The sequence below is a fragment of the Apteryx rowi genome, unplaced genomic scaffold, assembly GCF_003343035.1.
Source record: "Apteryx rowi isolate R43461 unplaced genomic scaffold, aptRow1 scaffold_59, whole genome shotgun sequence".
NCBI classification, from domain to species: Eukaryota; Metazoa; Chordata; class Aves; order Apterygiformes; family Apterygidae; genus Apteryx; species Apteryx rowi.
This window is the reverse complement of record NW_020450860.1, coordinates 846,356-869,249: the sequence shown is the minus strand read 5'-3', so window position 1 is coordinate 869,249 and position 22,894 is coordinate 846,356. Positions and strand designations below refer to the sequence as shown.

Sequence of the window (22,894 nt, the reverse complement as noted above, 5' to 3'; positions counted from 1 at the left end):
TTTAAATGAGGTATTAAAACCTGGTGATGTACAATCTACCAAATGTGGTATTGCATTTCACTGGGCGTATGCAGAAGCTAAGCTCTTACCCAAAACATGGATGAGCCTAATACTGGAGCCTAGGGCGCTTTTGTTATTGTCAGCTTTATTATAATACTTTATTAAAAGTATTTTTAATAATAAAATAAATAATTAAAGCTTTAATAAAAGTTGCTGTTTGAATGCTTAAATTAACTCAATGTTAAAATCGAATGCGTTTGATACAAGGTACTTTTTAGCCAACTTTTCTTTTTAAAGCATTTCCACAAAACCTATGGTTTATTATACGCAGTCAAGATTGACAGAAACTCCTCATCAAGCCAAACGAAGCCCGCCAGTCAGAGCCCCTCAGCCCCCTGATAAACGACGTGTTTCACAAAGACCGAACAGCATTTACCAAGCCATCTCCGCCGCCGAAGCCGACCTCGTGGAAAAGCCCAGCGACCGCCATCCGCCGCGGCCCCGGCGCCTCCCCGCCGGCGGCCCCCATTTCGGGCGGCCCCCTCCATTTTGCGGCGGCGGCGGCGGCGCAGCATCCCCTGCTGGGCGCCCGCGGGGCTGCCCCGGCCGTTGGCGCCAGCCCTAACGGCCGCCGCGGTAATGGCCGCTGGGCCTGACGGGCAGGGCCGCGTGTGAGGAGGTGTCGGCACCTCCGACAAATCAAATGGCAAACATGGTTGCTATTTTTTTTTTACTGCAACTAAGAAGGATTCTTTCTTTTTTTAWTTTTTTTTAATTTTAGAAAATATCTACCCTGAAGTCATCAAATGTATCACTTGGTGGTTGGGCCAAAAATGTTTCCTAAGTATTTCTAAAGTTTTAATATTCCTAACATGCAAGATTTCTTCAGCATTTAGTTCCCTTTCAACGCTTTCTAATTCACTCTTTATTTTCCTGTTTCTGAGTCATAACACATATTCACCTTTTCTATGGAAGTCCTATTTCCAAGCTTATGTTGCTGTTTCAACTTCTTAAAGTCCTGTTGTAAATCTTTGTTCTTTAGATTTAAATTAAGAGTTTCTTTTCCTGCCTGAGGCAACTCTTCATTTAATCTTCTTAAGTTTGCTGATTTTTCACATAAGTCTTCTTTTAAACCTTGAAGCTCAAGACCTTTTTTAAAGCTTGCCCTTTGACTCTGCTTTAACTGGATAGTTTTGCAGTGAACTTAGTTCTTGGAATTTAACAGTTCTTATTCAGTGTTTTCAAAATCCACTTCTAATTTTTTTATATTTAGTTTGGAGTTCCACTAACTGTGCACTCAAGAAGGACAGATGAAGTTTCAGAGAAACTCATTCCAAATGGTGCTTGTGCATTTCTTGTTGCAAAGCTGCTAATTCCTTTGCATTCCAGGCACAATGACCCTCTGTTTCCTTTAAGCTTTCTTCAGTTCCAACATCTAAATTACCAGCCCCACAGCAGGCAGAATCCCCTTCTGTTTCCTCCTTTGAAATGTTTATCTTTGCACCTACCAACTTAGGTTCGTGTTCTTGAACAATGAGTTTGGGAAAACATTCTTTCCTTTTGAGCCTTTTTTCTTCTTGAAATTTTGTAATTGCCATATTGTAGATTTTTTTCCCACTCTCTTTGCTCTCTCTAAAGCCAATTTTTCAGACATCAGTGATTCAGATTGATTGGCCTGACTAAAAAAGTTCTGTGCACTGAAATTAGGAGAAAATAACTCCTTCTCTCAGTGTTTTCTCTCCATTCCTAAGGTTTGTTTCCTATCAAAGGAGGAAAAAAATCAATTGTTAAAACAATATACTTACACTTTGATGTGAATGCTAAATATTTTTGTTGTAAAAAGACTTAAAGCTTTTAATATGTTTCTTCAGGTTAGCAGTTCTCATGTAAGGCTGGAGTGGGAAATACACACCAAGGTGAGTTTATTCAGTATAAGTAAGGGTATTAGCAAAGTTACAGCTAAATACCCTACACAGGAGCTCAACTGTATTTTAGCTGATGGCATAATATTAAACTAGTTTGTTGGAATAAACATTTTAGATCTATAGTTTTTAAAACCAAACAAATGTGTATAGCTCATGTATGAGGCAAATCTTTTTTTTTTTTAATTAAGTAGGTTTTATAGGACCTATATTTGAAAATATTTACATTTATGCAATGAGGACTACAAACCATATTTATTGTAACCTGGCTTCTTTGTTTAATCACATCACCACTCAAACTCTTCAAAGGTACTTACTTTGTTTTAACATTTGCACTGGGATCTGAATATATGAAACACTGCTGTGCTTTAGGTGCTAGGTGTTATTTAAGAACTGCGGAGGTGTCAGATCTTATTATGGTGAATTACTAGAAAGCTATACATAGTATAGACAGGCAATATATACACTGCCTCTGGTAACCCTGACAATTGCCCTTTAATCCTGACCTACAGGATTCCTGATATTCCAGTCATAGCCCATTCTTTGCATACAAACTGGGCAGAGACACAATTATGCAGAATCATATAAGTTTTGCTAGAGAAACAAACTTCGGTAGGAACTTAATGGTATCTCCAAATACATATCACTAAAAACTAAATCAGGATTTGAATCAAAATCTATAGAGGTGAAAAATTTAGAGTAGCCCATTATGCTATTTACTCAGAATTATTTGTTCAGGTATGTTTCATTGCACCATAATTACTGAACTGAAAAGATGAAGCTCAGTTTACTTTGCTGTTATAAAAGTTAAAATTGTATCTGGATTTACATAAAAATCCCATAAGAACAGCAGCATGAGATGAAATGTATTGAAAAAGGATTATGGTAAAACTTTGGCTATTAGGATTGGATAGCCTAAGTATCATTTAAAATTTTATGAGTAGAAATATAAACTGGATATGAAGAAGATCCTTGATACAGGGGTTATATTTATGGGTGAAGAAAGGTAATTACTAAATGATAATAAAAGCAGCAATATTTCACTTAACCAAAATAAAACAACTGGACAGTAATGAGTTCGGAGATGCTTTATTATATGTCAAGGATGATTGGCACTTGATCTGAGTAAAAATAAATTGAAATACAACTACTCCAGGAAGGATGTATTCTAGCTTGACTTCCACACAAACTTCTCACTGCCATTAGAGGCGTATCAGGGTAATTTGAAGGAAGTTTAAAGTCCTACATTTCTGTCCTGGTTGACTGAGCATTAATAATTATGGAATCTGTCTTCCTCCTCTGTATGATTTTCATCTTCCTGATCTAACAGTTATTAGAAAGTATTGCAGTTGTTTCAGTCCTGTTTCTATTGGACGGATATCTCCATCATAGAGTTCATCGCTATGCCAGTGATTAAATTAATCCAGAAAGGCAGTCTAAAGGTGGAATCATACAGGTCAAGATCTTACTAATCATAAGAGAACGGCAGCCTCACCTAAAGTTGTCCTTTCAGAAGAAGACTGACATAAACTAACAGTGTACATAACAAACTTACAGCCTACTCTGTAGTGAAGGGTTGCTCGTCTTTAGAGCTATTAGAAGGGAATTTCAGGAGCGATACATTCACATAATAGGTTAGAAGCAAAAATGCAGTTGTATTAAAAATAATTAAATACAATTAAAAAAGCTATTAGTTATGTATTATAATGCTAAGCTTTGAATCATTCCAACTGTGCATTCAAAAAATCAGCACCAAACTTTGGAAACTTAGGATTTCTGACCACATTACCAATAAATACAAATAGCCATGACACATTTGTTTCATAATAAAAGTATACTGACTCCCAGTGCAGCAAATAAACAAACTAAAACCAACAAATTTGCATTTAATTAACACTGAAGGGTGCAATTTTCAAATGCACTGAGGATGCAGTATCATGTGAGGAAAAGGAGTACTTGTAATTTCCTCCCCCACTCCTTGGCTGTGCTTTTCTGTATCCTTCCTTGCTCAGACTCTAGCAATTGCTTGATGCCAAAGTCAGCCAGTTCAGCTCACTGATCCTGTGGAAAATTACATTTTGGGGGTTTGTTGTCTTCTAAGAAGTCAGCAAGATGGACCAACTCCCCTTGTACCTGCATGAGCACTAGTGGCAGGAATAAGCAGCCACAAGATGATGAGAGACCGAAGGAGAGCAGCAGGACAACYCTTCATATTGGCATCCTACTTTTACACTGAACTGGGCATAAAGGAACTTACTGTAAGCACCAACCGGACTCTGCCAACCTGGTATGCCCCAATGACCTCAACAGGAAAGACAGAAAGTAACTGTTGATCTCAAAACTCTGGATGTTTGTCAGATAAGCCACTCTCACACATGTGTGTGAGACTGTCATTATATACAGCACAATCTACAAAAACATTTTGTACCAATGTAATTGCCTGATAAATCGATTAAAAATGTCAATCAGAACAGTAAGAGCTATAGCAACACTATCCCCAGTGGGGTACAGGTATTCTGTGTAGCTCAGTCCTCATCTACTACAGAAGTAAATTATACCAGTTATATGATGGAGTCCCTCAACTTTGCATTAGCAAATCCTCAAACTATCCACCATCAGTATTGGTAGAAGTAAGAAAGAAGGGCTTGAAAACAAGATAAATAAATTTCAAGGCCACTTTTCATTGCCTAATATTGAAGTTTCCAGAATTCCTTAGGCACTTGTGTATTTTTGTCTGAGCATGATGCAGCCTTTAGTGGTTTTAACCTCCCCACATTCAGCTGAGGAACTATGTGGCTGTGAGCAAGAAAGAGGAGTGGGAAAAAACATGGGCAGCAAGGCTGCCTCCTTTCGACTCAGGTACCTGTGATTTCCTGGCCTTAGCCATTTATCTGGGGTCTGTAACACAAAGGTAAATGAAACCAGGTCTCTGTCTAGATCTAGGATCATCTCTTTTTCTCTTTTCACAGGCCTGGTCTCAATTACAGATTTTACATGTGTTTAACCTTAATTTACCATCAACCCCCTACATTTTTGCCAGTTACGTTAAACTGGCTCCTCAAGTGCTGCAAGTCCTGTACAGGTGATGCAGGACCTGCCTGGCCATTGCTCTGGCAAGCTTGCATCAGTTCTCCAGCAACAGCATGCTGATGCCCCTAACTCTGTAACTGCAGCTACTCTGCTTGCAGACTTAATCCCTGGGATTGGCTTGCCCTAAAATGGGCTTTCTTACATTATATGCTATTACCTCTGAGCTAAACTGGTAACGAAGGAGGGCAAGAGAGGAGGGAAAGAGAAATTCATTAAGTTTCCTGCTGCAGCCTGATCTCAGAGGAAGTCATTATTTCCTGCAGCTYGGGGCAGAGGAACACTACAAGCCAGCTGCATAGTTGCTTCAAGAAAGATACCTATTTAGATAAGTGAAAAGCTGGGTATGACTGAGCAAAGAGCAGTGCTGAACAAGGCAGGAAAGAACAGCACCAGCCCTGCCAGAAAATCAGAAGTCAACAGATCTGCCATTAGTATGTAGTGGCATCTCTGTATGTGCAATCATGATGGACATTGCCATTGCAAGAACATGGTTTATCTACAATCAATCCCTGTATTTCTGGAGTCCCTTCTTCCAGTCTAAGGACAAGCATGTTGCAGAAAGGAATACAGAGGATCTGGACCTCTCAGACAACCAAGAACTCTTTGTGACTGAAGTAAATTTTACCCAGACACCCTCTAAGAAAGAACCTAATGAAAGAAGAGAGGAGCACTCTGGTAGGTTTATTTATCTTTTTCTTAATTTTCTTTTCTTCATTTCCCTCACCCCTGCCCTCACATGCTTTCTCCATCTAAATGCTTTCCCCTCCATATTTCCTCCTTTTCTAAAAACATATTTGCCAAATGTCTCCAGGCAGGGAATAAAGAGTTTGCTTTTTGAAGAAGCTGTTGTATTTTAGGAGCATGCACTGGCAAAAAAAGCCAAAAGATTGAGGCTACTTCAAGCAATAGAAATACATTCCAAACTGTTTCAAACAATTTCTCCCCTTTGACATTTTTTCTAGCAACAGAACAAAGATTCCAACARTAAAAAAATACAGTTACAAACTAGTAACGGATAGTGTGAAGGAAACACCCRGAAAACTGAAAAGAATTCACAGTTTCCCGTGAGCAGATCATGGGCAGCAAAAGCTCACTGCAGGGCAGCATGCCGAATGGTAGCCGAGGATGCATGGGATGCTTCTCCTCGCTGCCATTGCACGCTCTCGGGAAAGATGTCCTGCAAGAGCAGTGACAGCTATGTGCAAACTCTCCAGCAGGACTGTATAACACAGCAAAAATGTTTCTACTATATCTGTGTTAGCTAAAGCGAGTCTAAGAGAATATTGCTATGATCAGAGTTATTCTAGATTGACAGCACTGAACTGAGCAAAACAAGCAATCAAACCACAAACAGAACTTAGTGTTGTGCCATGAATGTAAACATCTTTTTATATTATTTTTAATCAGCTGTTTTCATCACTGGTAACCCTGTTTTCAAGCTCTRAAAACAAAAGACTGGAGAGAAACAAAGAGACATTCTTGTGTTCCTTTCCTAAGGCAGTTATTTTTCTCCCTCGGAAATGCTCTCCTTTGGAAACATGGGCCAGCCAAAATCCATTTGAGACAGGCAACTCTAAAACAATAATAAAAATAAATCCAGTATACTAATGGATCAACATCTCCTATACTCTGCTGAAAGAACAGGTGACCCAGTGACCTACTTTTCTCATTTTGTGCTGCCATGTTGCAGTTGGCCCCACACTGACCCCAAAAAATCAACTTTCATGCTTCCCCACGTACTGTGCCTACCCCTAGGGAGGAGCTACCTGTGGATGTCTGCAGAACTAGCTCATTAGCCACCTCCAAATGCCTCCTAAAAACTTAGGTGGAAACTTCTGAAATTCGACAACGGTTTGCCTGCTGATACTACCGGCTGTCACACTGATAATTATTGTTTCCTTGTGTTACCCAACTTTCTATATCTATCAATACCCAGACTGAAGGTCTTATGGTCTGAAAATGAAGAGCAGATCTGCAACTTGTTCTTCTGGAGAAGCATGCACACATTAAACGAATTACTTAAAATACAGCGAATGACCTCTGAAATCAGCCCTGCAATCAAGACCAGCRCTGATCCTATTGTCTTAAAAATATTAGTATCCCGACTGCTCCTGGGCTCACTGGCCCAACAAACCTCTGGAGCATGAAACTGGAGGATTCTGTAGGAAAACAGAGGACAYTGACAATACTGCATCACTGTCGCACACAGAGCTACTGGAATATTTACAGGGAGGCCAAAACTGAATCCTCATTAAGAAAGACTATACTCCCTCCTCCCTTGTACCCAAAGTCCTTCCATAACTAGTTATTAGCAGCAAGAGAAGCTTTGAGTGCTGCCACAGAGGTAGTACTTCTTTCCAAGGACACAGAAATCTGTCAGGTAGACAACATTTACAAGAAATTGGCTGTAGAATATTAGAAAGAAGGTGTCTGTCTTTTCAGTTTCTGGATTTCATAATGTGCGAGACTATGTCTTATGCACTTATACSAGCAAAAACCCCAAACCATGGAAGAACAAAATCATACAGCAGGAGGATGAGGAACAGGATAGCACTGCATGAAGGGACAGAGAAAGTTTCCAAATGTTTCATTTTCCCTTTATTAACTCTTCCCTAAKGCACAGTTTCTGTCTGCACCATGAACCACATGTGAAATATGCTAGTCATTTTGCTTAATGTACTACTGGAAGGTGTTCGGACATTACAAATGATGAAGATGGCATGAATGCCTATACAGAACAGAAGATTGTCTGCTGCTAAATTTCCTGAGAAAATTTCCTGGAGAGAAATTAGGCCCACTCACTAATTCTACTGAGTGACTGCTTAGTTTTTCATTAACTCTGAAAATTCAGCAAGAATCTTCTCAGGTTTTTGGTCTGAAAAATGATACATTGAGAGTTATCGCCAAGAAAAGGGAACATTAAAGTTTTCACTATAACTAATAAAAATTGCTTGAATCAGAACCAATTTTTCCTGCAGCTTTAGGTAGTGCATGGCACAAGTTCATCTCATATAAAATGCATGAGATTCTGAATTATCAAGTCACAGCCTTTCAAGACATAGTTAGGAAGCATTTTTGAACCTTACAATATAACTACTTCTTTTGAAATTTAATAYGGGACTAAATATATTCAGATATTAAAGAGTGCAGATTATGATGAATTTTGCTGTAGATATTAGACACCAGAGGAAAAAACATGTGTTTTGGATAATATTGCAGAAGAATCAAATGCAATTCAAAAACATCTCAAACACCTTTTATTATAATTCGCATGTTGAAATCATCTTACCATGACTACCTTTGGGAATCAAAGCTGCACTTACCTGAACTAGGATATCTTAATTACATCTGAAAAAGTATTTAGGAAAGCAGATGGGTAGGAAGGTAAGATGCAGAAAATAAAGATGCTATTTGACTGGAGACTGTTGCTCTTCTTAATCTGATTGCTGGAGATCTTTGGACAAACGCTACAAATATCTGGGAGGGCTGCAGGGGAAGATGGGGGGACCCTAGGAAGGGGTCTCTGTGGCCTAAGAGCTCCAAGAGCCCAGCCCAGCACGAGGGTATCATAGCTCACCCTCACACCCTCTCCTAATAGCTGCATAAGCTACATACAGTTAATCTCTCCTCCTCCTCCAAATGTATTTGAGCAACAGCTTTCCCCACTATTTACTGTTACCAAAACATGATTCAGCCCCTTTCTGAAAAACAGCTATTCACTCTGACAATTCCCACTGCTAATCAATGTTTCATTAGTTATAAGGTTTTGCTCTTTTTTCTGGGTTTAATGTATCCCTTTTGAGTCCTACAAGAAGTTACTTTAAAATTTGGATGCATTTTTGTCCACAAAGTCACTCTTTTTTACTGGAAGTGGGTTGGAGAAGTAGTTTTGTTGTTGGAGAGCACCCCTCACCTGACCTCAAATCAGACCTGCAAAGAGCTGAACTGTTCTGTAGGTTCCTAGACTTCCCAGTAGAAAGGGAAGTTAAGCACTGTGTGTTAAGAAGAATTTCCTTTGACTTCTCTTTCTAAAGGTTTAGCCTTCTGTGGGTGGGTGCGTAGCCTCCGAGAACAACCAAAGTCTTYGGAGTTGTCTCCATGCTTTGGTACATGCCAGCTGTGATTTCATTGGGTTGTACTGGCCGTCTGGCAGAGGTGTCCAAGCGAGCACTGGAGATAGCCRTACTCTATCCTCATGGATGACAGGAAGAGCAGCCCAGGATGAGCTTTTGACAAGTTTGAGGAGGAGAGCCGCTGTTGCCCTTTCACAGCTGTATACACTGCATAGGAGAGCAATTATAGTTCTTTATACTAGTGGCTTAAGTGTCTTTCAACTTTTCATCAGACCAGCTAGCCTAAAATATATATCTAAGATATATAATAAATGATGTTAGTTTACATAACACAAAACATTATAGAAATAATATTTAAAATATAATTATATGGGTTCAAATGTATTTTATGTGTGCATTTCTTGTATATGATGTTGTTTTATCCTGTCCCTATGTATTATGTCACGGAAATGTGTGACATATGATAGTATTTTTTGTTTCAGCCTCAATATTTACATAGCCAAGGATATAATTAGCACCCTGATAGAATAGAGCACCACCACTTTGCATCAAGTAGTGAGTGACTGCTCTATGCCGAGCAAGGGCCAAACCTATGAACATTTATTGGAACAAGCCTTCTCTCTCAATTCAGTCAACTTGTTTTATTGTAAAAAATGGGAGCACTGAACAAAACAGGGATTAACTTCAGTTAGCCCCAAAGTCCGTTTTTTGTTTTGATATTAGCTTCTGTTTATTTTACGTGATCCTACTTTAAACTTTCCTTCAGACTGCTGGAGATTCTGGACTAGAAATGAGCATATGGGCATGGCAAGTCAGGTTTAGGAAAACAGTCAGATCGAGGAAGACTAGCAGGAAGTTAGGCAGCAGCCATTAGCTGACGCTTCGTCAGAAGTTAAGTCCTCCCTTCACTCGCTAAATGTCATAGCTACTAACTGCAAAGAAATTTATCTTGTCATAGCATAAAGAGTGTAATCAGTGCATTGAACCAGAGAAAATACATCTACTATTAAATATCAATGAGTCTGGTATACCAGTCTAGTAGTCACTCGCCACTCTGGTGTTAGATATAGCCAATATTTCAGCATTCCGGTTGCTGATAGAGAGATTGATTTAATTTAATTCTGCTAAACTAGAAGCCCTTTGCATTTCCAAGGTAACAAGAAATCTGAACAATAAGAACAAAAATGTCTTTTGGACATAGTCTACTTCAGAGGGTCTATATAGCCTTCACCTTTCTATTTCCAGGTGCCCTCCTTTCGGTCTTAGAAAAAGCAGCGAGCACCTTGAGAGTACAGGGCATCCATAAAATATCTTAAAAATACCCTTTTATCTTGCTTTCCAGGGAAGATTTGAGGAGCTTTGGTATACATTTCAGGACAAAAACATTCATTTAAAAAACGAAATATTTATGTTGGGAAATGTGTCCTGCTCTTGTTGCCTTCTGTAAGCAAAATGGCTTTATCCTGATACACCACAGATTCTTGAGGAAAAAAGGGAATGTATCACAGAAGCCTCTGTCTGCCTCATGGGAATTTGGCTAAAAAGGAAAATGAGAACATGAGGCAATCCACTGACAAGTGTCATGAAGCTTTTCCAGATCAGACTATTCCAGGTTTCACACACTTAATTCTTTCTCATTAGGAAAATAAACAGAACTCCCACACTTGCACAGAGCTAATGCACTTTTCATGGAACATTTCAGCTTGGGAAATACCTAATTTTCTATCTTTAAAAAACGTGATTGGTCTTACTACTAAGCACGGGGGTGTCTGACACTGCACCACAGGCTCTGGCGCTTCGTGACAATAAATGAAGTAAGTGCCTGACCTCAGCCTCCGATGCCGCTGAACGACTCTCTCCTTTTCCAGCCCATCTCTCCTCGGCGCAGGCTGTGTCCGATCACCTCCCCACCCCTTACAGCCCCACTCCAGGACTTCTCCAGCTTCCCRTCGTGTGCTGTTCTCCACCCAGGAGATGCTATTGCTCTCGCTAGGACCTWGAACGCAACTTTAGACCTTTTAGGCGTGCATATAGGGGGGAACCCAAGAGCTAGTGCCACCCTTCTCCTTGGACAGTGCTGACTTTATCCAGCACATGGTACTGTCACACTGCGAATTCCAGCAATTAGCTGCTGGGATGCACCTTCCCTTAAAGAGCCGTCTTGTAGGAGAAGCATAAAAATCTTGATGGCAGAATGCTGCAGGAATGCTACAGAGATACACTATTACATATAAGAATGTTTATTTAGTATACATAATTTTATTTTAAGATTGAAGTACGTATAAATAAGGAATGCAATTATTTCTTTCTTGAAAAATTTCCATGATGGGCTATTAAAATTAGTGTCAGAAAATCAGCTTTCATTAATCTTTTTGAAAGAGTAAAGGGTCCTTAAGAATCATGATTTAATTTAAAGAATAGATAATGATTTATTAGTGCAATGCATCTCAATAACATTTCTAATACTTAGTAAAGCTCTTTTAAAAGGATACTGCAAAATTAATTTTTACATTTTCTAATTACTCTTAGATATTAAAGTAAGGTTGGATTTTTGTTGTTCAGTGGCCATTATTAATTATTTGAATGCTAAGAGATATTTCAGGATTAGTTCTGTGACTTTATGAATAGATAATTGGTAATGTTTGGGTTTAGTGGTTATTATCTTCTTTCTTGAATTGTAATCTTAACTGTAATTTAACAAAGCATGCAACTTAAGTTCTGCTCCACAAAATCGCCTCCAAGTCTTAACCAAGCTTAGGGTCCTTTAACTGCCTTTTTATACAGAATTTTAGGCGAGGAGGAACAAAAGGATGCACTTTTCACGACCCTGGAACCCTGTGACCACTGGGAAATCAAAAGGGTGGTGACACGGAGGAAAACTATTGTCCACAAAAATAAGCTCTTCAAGGGGCACCAGGAATGCACAATAAAATCCCAGTTTCCTTTGTGTGGCTGTTTATGCCTATGTCTTGCATCATCCAAAAGCTCACTAAAAGATCTAAACTAGAAAGGAGACTTGGTTTCTAAGAAAATTCCATATTCCCCTAAAAACAACTCTGTGAAATAGAATGTTTTAGGAATTCAGCAACTCTTTACAAATTAAATATGTAACTAACTCCAAGGTAAATAAAATCCTTTAGCCTGCTCTGTGGGAATCATAGGGGTAGATTTTAAAAGAGATTCTAGCAAATAGGAGCAGATGGGGAAATAACCTGATTTGTCAAGACTGGAGGATTTAGTGAATTTGTTGCCTTCTAACTCTATCATTACTAGAACGTAGCAGCATGTAAGAGCTTAATTAGAGAATCAGCTCTACTTTGACCTGAAAACGTTTCAAGTAAAAAGAAAAAAAAAAAAAAAAGAGGACTGGTCCTAAATTCTTAATTAAGCAAAGCTGCTATTGAAGGCTGTTTTTTTGTTTTCCATTGAGGACTGCAAAACATGGAAAAATAGCTATATCTTACAAATAAAAAATACAGATAAATAAAATTATGTGCAAGCCTCATGTGATAGTTTAACAAAATCATTCATAGTRTCATATATTGTTATATAAAATGAAAAAATATTACTAACTGTTGTTAAAGTCTTCTTCAAAGACTTTCTAATTCAACTTGAAATCAGTGGAGAGAAAATTTTCCATTGACTTTAATAAGCTTTGTATCAGGACATTGCCTGGTAATTTATGCAAAACATTATAATTAAATTTTATTTTCATAAAATCTGTTGATAAAAATGTGTATAGGTAAAATATGCAGTTAGGACTTTTTTTTATATATATATATAAATATTATTCAGGGATTTGCAGAGCAAAGTTAAAGTGTTGTGCTAGTGCAACAACTTTAGACAATGAAAATGCCTGGATACTGCTTGTAAGCAAAAGTGAAATCAACTGATTTTTCCTTCTTAGAGACCTGCAAAAAAAAAAGTAAGCAAAGGCATATTTGGAGAAAAAATACAATTCAAAAGGCTGTAGTTTTAATAGTCTACATTAAAAATTTTTTTTTAAAAGATACTATTAAAAAGATACTATTTTTTTTAAGATATTATTTTCAACTTCATAATTTAACAATTGAAAAAATGATTGTGAGAAATTATTTCTGGGGAACCATGCTAAAAGTACTGATAAATTTMATGTTGCGACTATTGATCATCTGTGCAGAAACATGGAAAAATCAATTTGAAAAAAGCAATTAAACAGTCCTGAAAGCAGTAAGTTTTGAGCTGCTAATGCATGTGATCTTTTTAATTATTATTTTTGCTTGTAGATTTTATAGTGAGAAGACATTATACAATGCTTCTAAAACTGATTATGCAAAACCTGGAAGAAGCAGCACAATAAACGATGGCAGTTTAATAGGCATTCGGAAAACTTCGTAAAAAGCCCAAACCTACAAGCGACCTCTTGAGCCCTAAGGCACGTCACCCAGACTACAACGTTTGGAAGACAAACTGTACTTGTTCCTAGTCATGTTTTCAAACAGTTTGTGAAGGGATTTAATATATTTCTTACAAAGCAGGGAATAAGTTTATATGGAATTCTGTGTAATCTGGGAACAAAGAGTAAATTAAAGAATCGAAATACTCTTTAAGTGTTGATGTATTTTTTCACTTTTAATCACGACTTGATGTTACTGAGGTCAAAGAAAATTGCAAACACAGACAAATCTTAGGGGAAATTTTCAAGGTAGAATTCATATTATTCTTACTGAATTTCCAAACTTCATGAAGTTTTGTGCTCTCTGATTAAAACTGAGAGGAACTGTTTACCTTCTAAGCAAGCCCAACACCATCAAAAAATGCAGCGAGGCAATAAGCCATAGCAGTGATCAGCATTTTTCACTGCAGCACTCATCAGGAGGAGTGTAAAAGAATAGGAACTACCTACATGAGTAATTTGGGAAAGGAAAAGTTAACCTAAATCTGAATAAACAAAAAAGATTTATTGTTTTTGTGCTTTACGTTACAATATGTTTAAGATACAATATCACAGATACATCAAATGTTTAAATTATGCAGAGGTTTATATGGAAAATTCTGCTTCAGAATCTACATTTCAGTGTTACATGGGAACATGTGGTAAATTAAAAAAAATGTATACTGAGACTATTCTTGTAATTTGCCTTTAAACTTTTTATCCTTCAAATTATTCCGATTTTTAAACAGACCAGCCAAAATCTAATACAGAGGTGCTTGGCAGAAAATATACTTTAAATCTCTAAGCAGAGATCTTTTTGCTGCCTTTTTATACAAAATTCTGGGTCCATTAGAACAAAAGGATGCACTTTGCACGACCTTGAAAGCCTGCGACCATTGGGAAATCAAAAGGGTAGTGACACTAAGGAAAACTATTGTCCCGAAAAATAAGCCTCTCCAAGGGGCACCAAGAATCCACAATAAAATCCCTGTTTCCAAGAAAATTCAGGCATTTCCATCAAAAAAGACTGGTAAGATAAATAGAATGTCCTCATAAGCCACAGATTCTTAATAATACAAAATGTCTAAGTCCATGGTAAACAAAGACCCAACGAAAACTAACATCTACTAACTCAGGCTTCTCAAGACCTAGGTCATGACCCAGTGCCTCCTCACGAGGTACCTCAAAAGCATTTCTTAGCTGAAATTGCACGGAGTTTGTTTTGCATAATATATATTTCACTTAGAGTTTCACTCCTGTGCAGAGCTCATAAACTGGGCAATGAGCTACAAATATTTTCTTACTGATAAGTATGATGCCAGTGTTAATAATTATTGCTGTCGTTATTTTTAAGCATTTACATTTGCATGAGGACACATGTTGATCTGAAAAGAGCCCTCTCTTACTAGCTGTTTTCTTGCTGGTTGCCCTTAAATCTTGTGCCTTTTCATTTTTTTCCCAAGTTTTTCAGATTAAGCCATTTYGAAGCTTTAAAAAAATCAATAGTAAATGCATTTTTCTATACTAATATAAACCCTTTATTTTTCATTTTCACTTCTGTCTTTATTCTCTTTAGCTTCTTCTAATGTTTTTATGGGAGAACAAGTATTTGTGATAGATTGAAATACTAGAATGTAATATTTTAGGAAAATTAAGTCTGGCTATGATGATTAAGTAGTTTGCGAGTGTCTGGTTTTTGATTGAGTCATGCTTGTAGTACTAACCTAGCCTTTTTCTGTCTCAATCCTGTAGGAGGCAGAAGTCAACAAATCTTTCTCTATTTTACATGGCATGAAGACATTTTTGTTCCAGAATGCCATGTTTTTGATAGTAATACTGCTGAGAATTAATTGAACAGAGAAAGTCATACGTATCAATATTTTTAGTTGATGCATACTTTTAAAGATTCATCCTGCAAATATTTGCATGCATGAGTAACTATACTCACATAAATGCTGCTTGCATGTTTAAATGTTTGCACAATTGGCCAAAAGTTTCCATGAGAATCTAAGGAAGAAAATGTATGATATTTCTTTTGGAGTTAACAGAATGGCATATGTAACAGGAAGACTTGGGAACTAGATTAAGTAATTATTAACTCAGTTTAGTATGAACTCTTTAGCATGCCTCTAAAAATTTCTACACATTGATGTAATTTTAACTTTTATCCTTAGAAACATCGGCGGGCAACATTATTTTAAGCTATTTTTATGTCTGATTAAAGTCACGATGCAATGAGTTTCAATGGCTGGATCACAATAGTCTGAATGTTTTCATTTTTGTAAAGCTGACGACTCTGTAAGTTTGCCTCAATTAGTTGCATAAGGCTCATGCTTAAACAGAACATAATTCAATGTAATGAGCTGCACAGTAAACCATTTTTAAACATGAACACAGCTTGCTGTCCTGAGAGACATTATCTATATCAAAAATGCCCTTTATCCAGACAAATTCCGTATTCTCCGTCCTGTTTGGATTAATGAAGTTGGACTGCAGAGGCACTGCTTTCAAAATGAAGCTCACAGGTTCGTTTATACAGGAGGATTCAATCCACGCGAGCACGGGGAGGGGAGCGTCTTTCCCAGGCTGGCGCCACAACGTCGAGCCCCTGAAGGGCGGCTGCGCCAGGAGGATGGTTTTGCCCATCCGACGAGGCAGGAGCCGGTCCCGGAGCCCTCTCGCGCGGGGGGGACGGGGCGCCCACGCGGGCCGCGCAGGGGGCACCGCGCCTGCCCGCAGCGTCGCAAGGCTCTGCAGAGCCGCCGGCGCAGCGGTGCCGCGTCCCGGAGCGCCGGGCAGCTGCGCAGGTGCTGCGCGCCCTCGCTGCGAGGCAGGAGCCCCGGCGCTGGCCCGGCAGCCGGGCCCGTCTGACGCCGCGCTCCAGCCGGGGGAGTCCCTTCAGCCCCCAGCTTCACGCCGGCTGTCCCTCTGCTCCCCCCCTCTGCTCCTTGAAGCGGCTGGATGTTGCTCAGTGGTTGGGGTACTTTTCCTTTCTTCCGCAGCGATGTACTTCAACCTGTTTGCAGCTTGGGGGCAGAGCCACGCTGGCTGCTGCCGGCAGCAGGGCAAAGCCTCCTCCCGAGTTTTGAGCAGCTGAGACGGGCGCTGGAGGGGTAATTTCATCCTCCTTCCCTAATTTAGCGACTGTGTTCCTGCACTCTGATAAAGAAAAGAGCTTCTCTCCTGGAAGGGCAAGGGGATCTTTTTACCCCAAAAGATCACCTTGACTCTTGGGATGTGAACTCCTGTCTCTGTCCATCCTTAGCCTTACTCTGAGGCTGGGCTGAATCTGTGGACTCACTCAAGGAAAGTACATTTTTTCACTGTGCTCAGCTGGATTGCACATTCTTCCTTGTGCTGAAGTTTGTTTACCTCCCGAGATGTTTTATTTTCTAGCAGAATGTTTCAGGTTTGGGGAAACAGGATCATCCTTTATGTATGCACATCCAAAAATGTGTTAAACTACTGTTAATACATTTTATCTTCTTAGTAAGGAACTAGAGCACGCACAGCACATTAATTGAAAAAAAGCAGTGCCTCAGGATGAGAGGTGAGATTTTTTGTTATGCCTCTAGCTATAGCACAGGGAACATACAGCAGGTTTAAGCTGTTATATGTTCTTCTAATCCTGAACTGTTCTGCAGGCTGGAGAAGCCCCTAATGTTGCTTCATGTAGGGTCCCAGTAAGTCTTGACCACTCCATGAGCTGAGCTTTTCCCTGAACTTCCACAGTGCTGTGCAATAGTCTCACTGAGATCCACCTTCTAGTGCTGCACAGCTCCTGCTCAGAAGTTTGGCAGGGAAATCACTGAAAGGAAGCTATTCGACTAACAACTACACCACCTGCATAATGAAGCACCTCTCCCAACTGCATGCGAGAACTACTTCATGCTGTCCCGTTTGGAGGCTCCCATCATAACTGAGAGCATTTTTAATTTAATGGCTGCATACACTGATGATTATCTGGCAACCTTTGCAGATCTCTCCCGCGGACATCTGCGGAGGAGGTCGTCAGCGCTCCTGAAGAACGGGCTCTGATGCTGGGCAGCAGAACGGGGCCTCCAGGATGCTCAGGGTGTGATGCTGCCTGCTGAAGTGGGGGCATCCAGCCAATTTCAGAGGGGTTATAAGTGCCCTGCATGTAGGGAAGCTTCGTACATTTAACAGGCAACCTGAGAGCTTCTGTGTTGCATTCTGCAATGTGCTGATGTTTCTTCTGCAGAAAAAAGAAAAGAATCCTAGCATTTCACATTGCACGCAACTGGAGGCAATTCAATGCAGGAGAAAAAGTACCAACTATTTTTTGGYTGTGTATGATTATACAGTGCATGTGTACACTGCCAGATTTCACATGTGCAAATACCTACACCTCTGCTTCTTTTTAGAGGCTACCTGTCAGAAACARTTCTCAAAATCTAGTACTGGCTCAACCTCCCAGTGTGTACACAAGTTGATCAATAGGGGAAAGGTAACCTTCTACCTGCGAAGGAAAGCTTGGATGGAGAGCAACATTTTTCATTAGACTATGTGACACAGTGGAAACAAGAGGACAAGCTTTGGGTCTCAGGGTCTTCTCATTAGGTCCTTATATCAAACATTGATAATATATGTAGATTGCAGTGAAAAATGTAGGCAATATTATTCTGTCTCCTAAACCTAAACAGAATAACAGAGACCCACTAAAAAAAAATAATTTTATGTGTAACCTGTAGTCTCACAGCAATTTATTGACTCATTTCTCAAATGTCACGTGCTGTAAAGGAAGTATAATTTGTACGTAGCTGTCTCATCTAGAAATGACTTGAGCATATTCTTAAGTTTACACACTGTGAAGAAGTTCAAACAAGCACCATTTTGTTCCACTGACTCGAAGGAGAAGTTAAGCATGTACCTAAAATTCTGCGCAGGATTGGGACCAAAGTCTTCTCTGACCTCGCACACATGGACCAGGTTGAATTACCAGTGGGACTGCTCGTGTCTGTAACGTGTACAAAGCGCCCGTAAGACCAGGTTCACGCTGTTCCCTGCCTTTGTATGGCAATTTGTTTTGATGGAAAGTTATTATTGCCCCTCAAGACAGAGTTTTCATGGGTTGCAAATTCATACAGCCCCCATTTACGCTATTTACACAGTTTTAAAGGCCTCAGCATGTATTTAGAAACGTGGCTCATCATGTGTAATATTTTCTACCTCTAATGCCGATATGGATTCTTACAAAGCTTAAGATTTGCACAAAATCTAGGCAGCTTGCAACATATTCTGATTGCAATTTGTGAGAAATAAAAACTGTTAAGCACCAGTTTTTATCAAAGAGGAAACTGTGTACTGTTACAAAATCAAAAACTATACCTCAGAATTAAAATGCTGGGGAAATATGCATGAAATAAAATGCCATGTCATATATACAGATAAGAAAACTCATCAAAATGCCAGTAATACTTGGCAAAATTGGGAACCTGTCTGTGGGAAGAATATGGACATTTGGATAGAAACGAAGCAGAGAAGTTGTAATGCAACAAAAACCTTTTAATGAGAAAGGCAAATCTCAAGCCACAGAGACTTTAATAAAGTAATTTGGGAAGGCAGAATCAATGATCTTACCAAAATGGCAGAAGGATGTGTATGTGTCTGAAGATGTGTTTAACAAGATTAAGCCTATCTCTTGAGAATCTAAAAGAGAAAATATATGGCCAGATTGCATATGCATTCAAAACTCGGTCCTCAAATAATTGATTTTGTTGTGAAAAAAAAAATCGAAATCTCTTACTAAGTTAATATGGGAAGCATTTCCAATATAGCAGTTCAACATTACACGGGGCCCTATCCTGTGAACACAACATGGGTCATTTACTCAGGTGAGTAGCTGTCTCTTCTATTAGACAACTTAGGTCCAGATTTCAGGATTTAACCCATGTGAAACCAGAAAAATATATATGAAGAACTCTGTATTGTGAAAGGCGGAGTTCATTTAACTTCGCTTGATGTTAAAGAAAGTGGAAACAACTCAGAGAATCAAAACCTATAGAAAGTGCATTAAAGCTGTGCAGAAATTTAATTTCAGCTCACCAGCAAAGAATATAAATACAAAACAAACAAAAAAAAATGGAAAACTAAACACAGAATTTAGCGTATTTATGTATCTACCAAACTATGAAAATAAATACAAGACAGAGTTTAATTCTTTACATTTACATTTTGTTTTAATAAACATCTTTATAATAAATTGCCAGTGACCTCTTAAAAAGACAGGTTTGAAACATTACTATGCAGCAATCCTTTAAAGCATATCAGATATACAGCAAATGTTACATTATTTATCACAGCAATCAATAYTGTAAAAAAAAAATAACATTAGACGTCAGGTCCATGTCATTATTATACATTTGCTTCTCAATGCAAATAGTTACTCATTTTATATGTAGGTTGGTCTTATTACTGCAGAGTAACATAGGTTAGCTGTATCTTATTTTTCTATATTAAATAGTTTTACAAATAAAGTAAATAGAAATTAAAAGGAGAATGACAATTTCAAACTTATTTTAGTAAATAATGACAAAAGTGTGAAACCTTTTGTTATGAAAACTCTGTTTTCAGTTATTTTTCATAAAGTGTAAATACATAAAGATTATTCAGAAAACTAAATGAGTTAAATTTTTCATTGACATTGAAGAAAAATTTGAATCTTCATYTCAAAGTATTTCTTTTTATTCTATCCTCACAAGAAGAAAATAATTTTCATTCTACATGTTTTTCAGCTGAATGCTTTAAAACAAAGCCAGTTCAGCAGTAAATGACATGTAATCCATAGTTCATATGAAAAATCCACAGTGTGTGGAAGACAAATGAAGACAAATCTTTAAGGAACTCCAGCCCTGCAAAGATTTACCAAACCTGAGAATGTGTGAGCATTCACAGGAAAAGTTAGCAGTCTCTGTAGGATCAGAAGAGTAACTCTGTGGCTAATAATTAAAGTATTTTCTCTAATATATTCCTTTGCATTTATTCGTTCCTTTTTAAGATGATCTGATCTGTGTGAACATTCTCTTCCAGAAGTATAAAATATTATGTCTGAAAGACTCCAGACATGGCTATAAAAGAATTTTTTTGGCACTGATTTCATGCTGTTGTTCTGCAACTTGAGTAGAAGTTCTTCTGATGACTTTTAGATATTCTTAGAGTTTTGCAAAATAAATTAGATTCCATTACCCTGACAAAAATGTTGTCTCTCCATGCAGTAACTGATAGCATCTTTGGATAGTTGTTTTGCAAAATGATTTTTTTTCCCCATAAAGATGCATCTCTCTTATTTGTTTCTGATTTTCACTTCTTTTCTTTTATGCATCCAGATAGTTCAGCACATTTCACTGAGCTTTCCTCAGCATGAAAAAGGTCACACAATAGTTCTAATTCTTGAAGGAAGCAGAAGTGGAGGAGACAGTCCAAGGCAATCCTTGAACACAGTTGTTAGAGTATGAATGAATCAGTAACCAAGATGACATAGAGCAGAAAAAATTATCTGCAACACTGAGAAGAAAAGTGTAATGAAGAAAACAGAAATATCTTCTCAGCCTGCATGCATGCACATGATTTGATTATAGAAAAAAAAAGATTTCTGCATATTTGGTATAAGAAAAGAGTGAAATATCTAATTTCACAAGAAATTCTGAAAGTGATTTTCAAGCAAATATTTTTTTCTCTGTGCCTCTACATAGGAGTTATACCTCACTCACTCTTCATAACTGTCCTTTTAACCTGGAACAAAACCTTACCACAGCAGTGTGTTTTACAACCTCTGTGTTTACCACCTTATAATCTATAAATCACGTGCATTTGAAAAGGCCATCAACAAAGTGCTAAACTTTCTGCTTAGCTGACATGGCAGATGAACGCTCTGGCCAGACAATACCCTTTAAAATACTAAGAAATGTTGCAGTACTTTTTTCTTTGACTATTACTTTTTTTTTTAGCAACCGAGCTTTTGCAGACCTGAAGACTGCATTCCAAGATACACAAAAATACAAGTCAAAGGTCAGCAGGAGGATGTAAAAATACCATTTAATCTTATCTTTGTAACACTTCATGTAGACTTATTTCACCATCTTCCGTCTCTATTTGTTGAAAGACTAATTTATTTCTGAACTGACAGAAAAAAGAGCATAATTTTTCAGCATGTGTAGAGTAAAAGCTGCTGCACACACAGACACACACACACACAATTTTATTCTTTATAATAACATTGAGGAGAATAATACTTATGATACAACTTTCCATATTAAATAAGCAAAAATATCAAAACAAAGCATATACTTCCACACTTACATAAAAAAGAAACATTTTTTATTGCAGCATGACATGTTTAATGCTTATTTGCTACAAGTTTTAAAAAGTTATGTTTTACATAGTTAGACATAAACTATCCTTTATTTGTGACTATTTTCCGTGCTATGTTGTACATGTGTGAGTTACTGGGACATTTTCACATTTTTCATTGCTGCATCAATTCACTACTCTATTTCTGTCGAGGCATTGATAACAAATTAACATATGCATGCTAAATTATTGACTTTTATGTTAGGCATTTTGTTCTTTTTTACTATTCTTGGCTTGGGACTTCAGAAAGGTACTTTGGCTGGTTTTGAGAAAATTTAAATTCCGCCTATGACTTGCTACTCCATTACATGGATCTCTTTGCAGCTCCAAATCAGAAGTTAGTAAACTTGGTATCTGCTTGAGAAATTACAATAAAGTTTGCAAAGAACAGTCTGACAGAGCGTTCTCCCTGATAACGAAGAAACAAATTGCTGTTTCTGGAGCACATAATAAAACAGCCTCGGAAGTGCTTTTGCCTGCGGAGAGCCCTCCCATCTTGTGCAGGGAGTGCTTTGATATGGTCGCTTTGTTTTAGGCCTCGCACACACGCGTGCGCGCGCACACACACACGCACGCACACGCACGCACACGGAGAAAAGTAGGGAAACGCTGCAAAACTCTCCGTTACAACGCGAAAGAGCTCGGCTGCAGAATTTAAAAGAGAAATTAAACAGTAGTAAATACGAGCCGAACAAAAGCCCTTTTCTAGTTGTGTAACGAACGTAATACTGATAGATTACTCCCTGGTTTCCATGGGGACCTTTTTGTTCTAACTTCAGATATCAATGATTAGGGTTAAATGAGGCACCTAATACATATATATTTTTTCCGAACCCAGTGGAACGTCTGGGGGAGCGGGGGCGAAATTGTTAATTATCGATCAATCTCTCTCTCTATATGTGTGTATATATATTTTAAAGATGATTACCTCCGATCCTTGAGGAATCGCTGCTGCTGGCAAGACACAATTAGCACATTTTTAGCATTCCTGCGAAGGCCGCCCCGCGCTCCGGCCGCCCCGCGCG

At 38.4% G+C, this 22,894-nt stretch overlaps 2 protein-coding genes across 2 annotated transcripts in view; one reads left to right on the top strand and one right to left on the bottom strand.

Annotated features, from left to right (window-relative positions):
- Window positions 1-925: 925 nt before the first annotated feature.
- On the bottom strand, window positions 926-1,744 carry CCDC160 (coiled-coil domain containing 160). Its single transcript, XM_026082718.1, is given in 3 exon segments — window positions 926-1,255; window positions 1,257-1,613; window positions 1,616-1,744. Coding segments are annotated over 3 exon segments (816 nt in total).
- A 3,729-nt stretch (window positions 1,745-5,473) lies between these two features.
- GPC3 (glypican 3) overlaps window positions 5,474-22,894 on the top strand; it is a 181,285-nt gene continuing 163,864 nt past the window's right edge. The window contains exon 1 of the mRNA XM_026082717.1: window positions 5,474-5,687. Coding sequence (XP_025938502.1) covers window positions 5,474-5,687 — 214 coding nt within the window. The remainder of the gene's footprint in view (window positions 5,688-22,894) is intronic.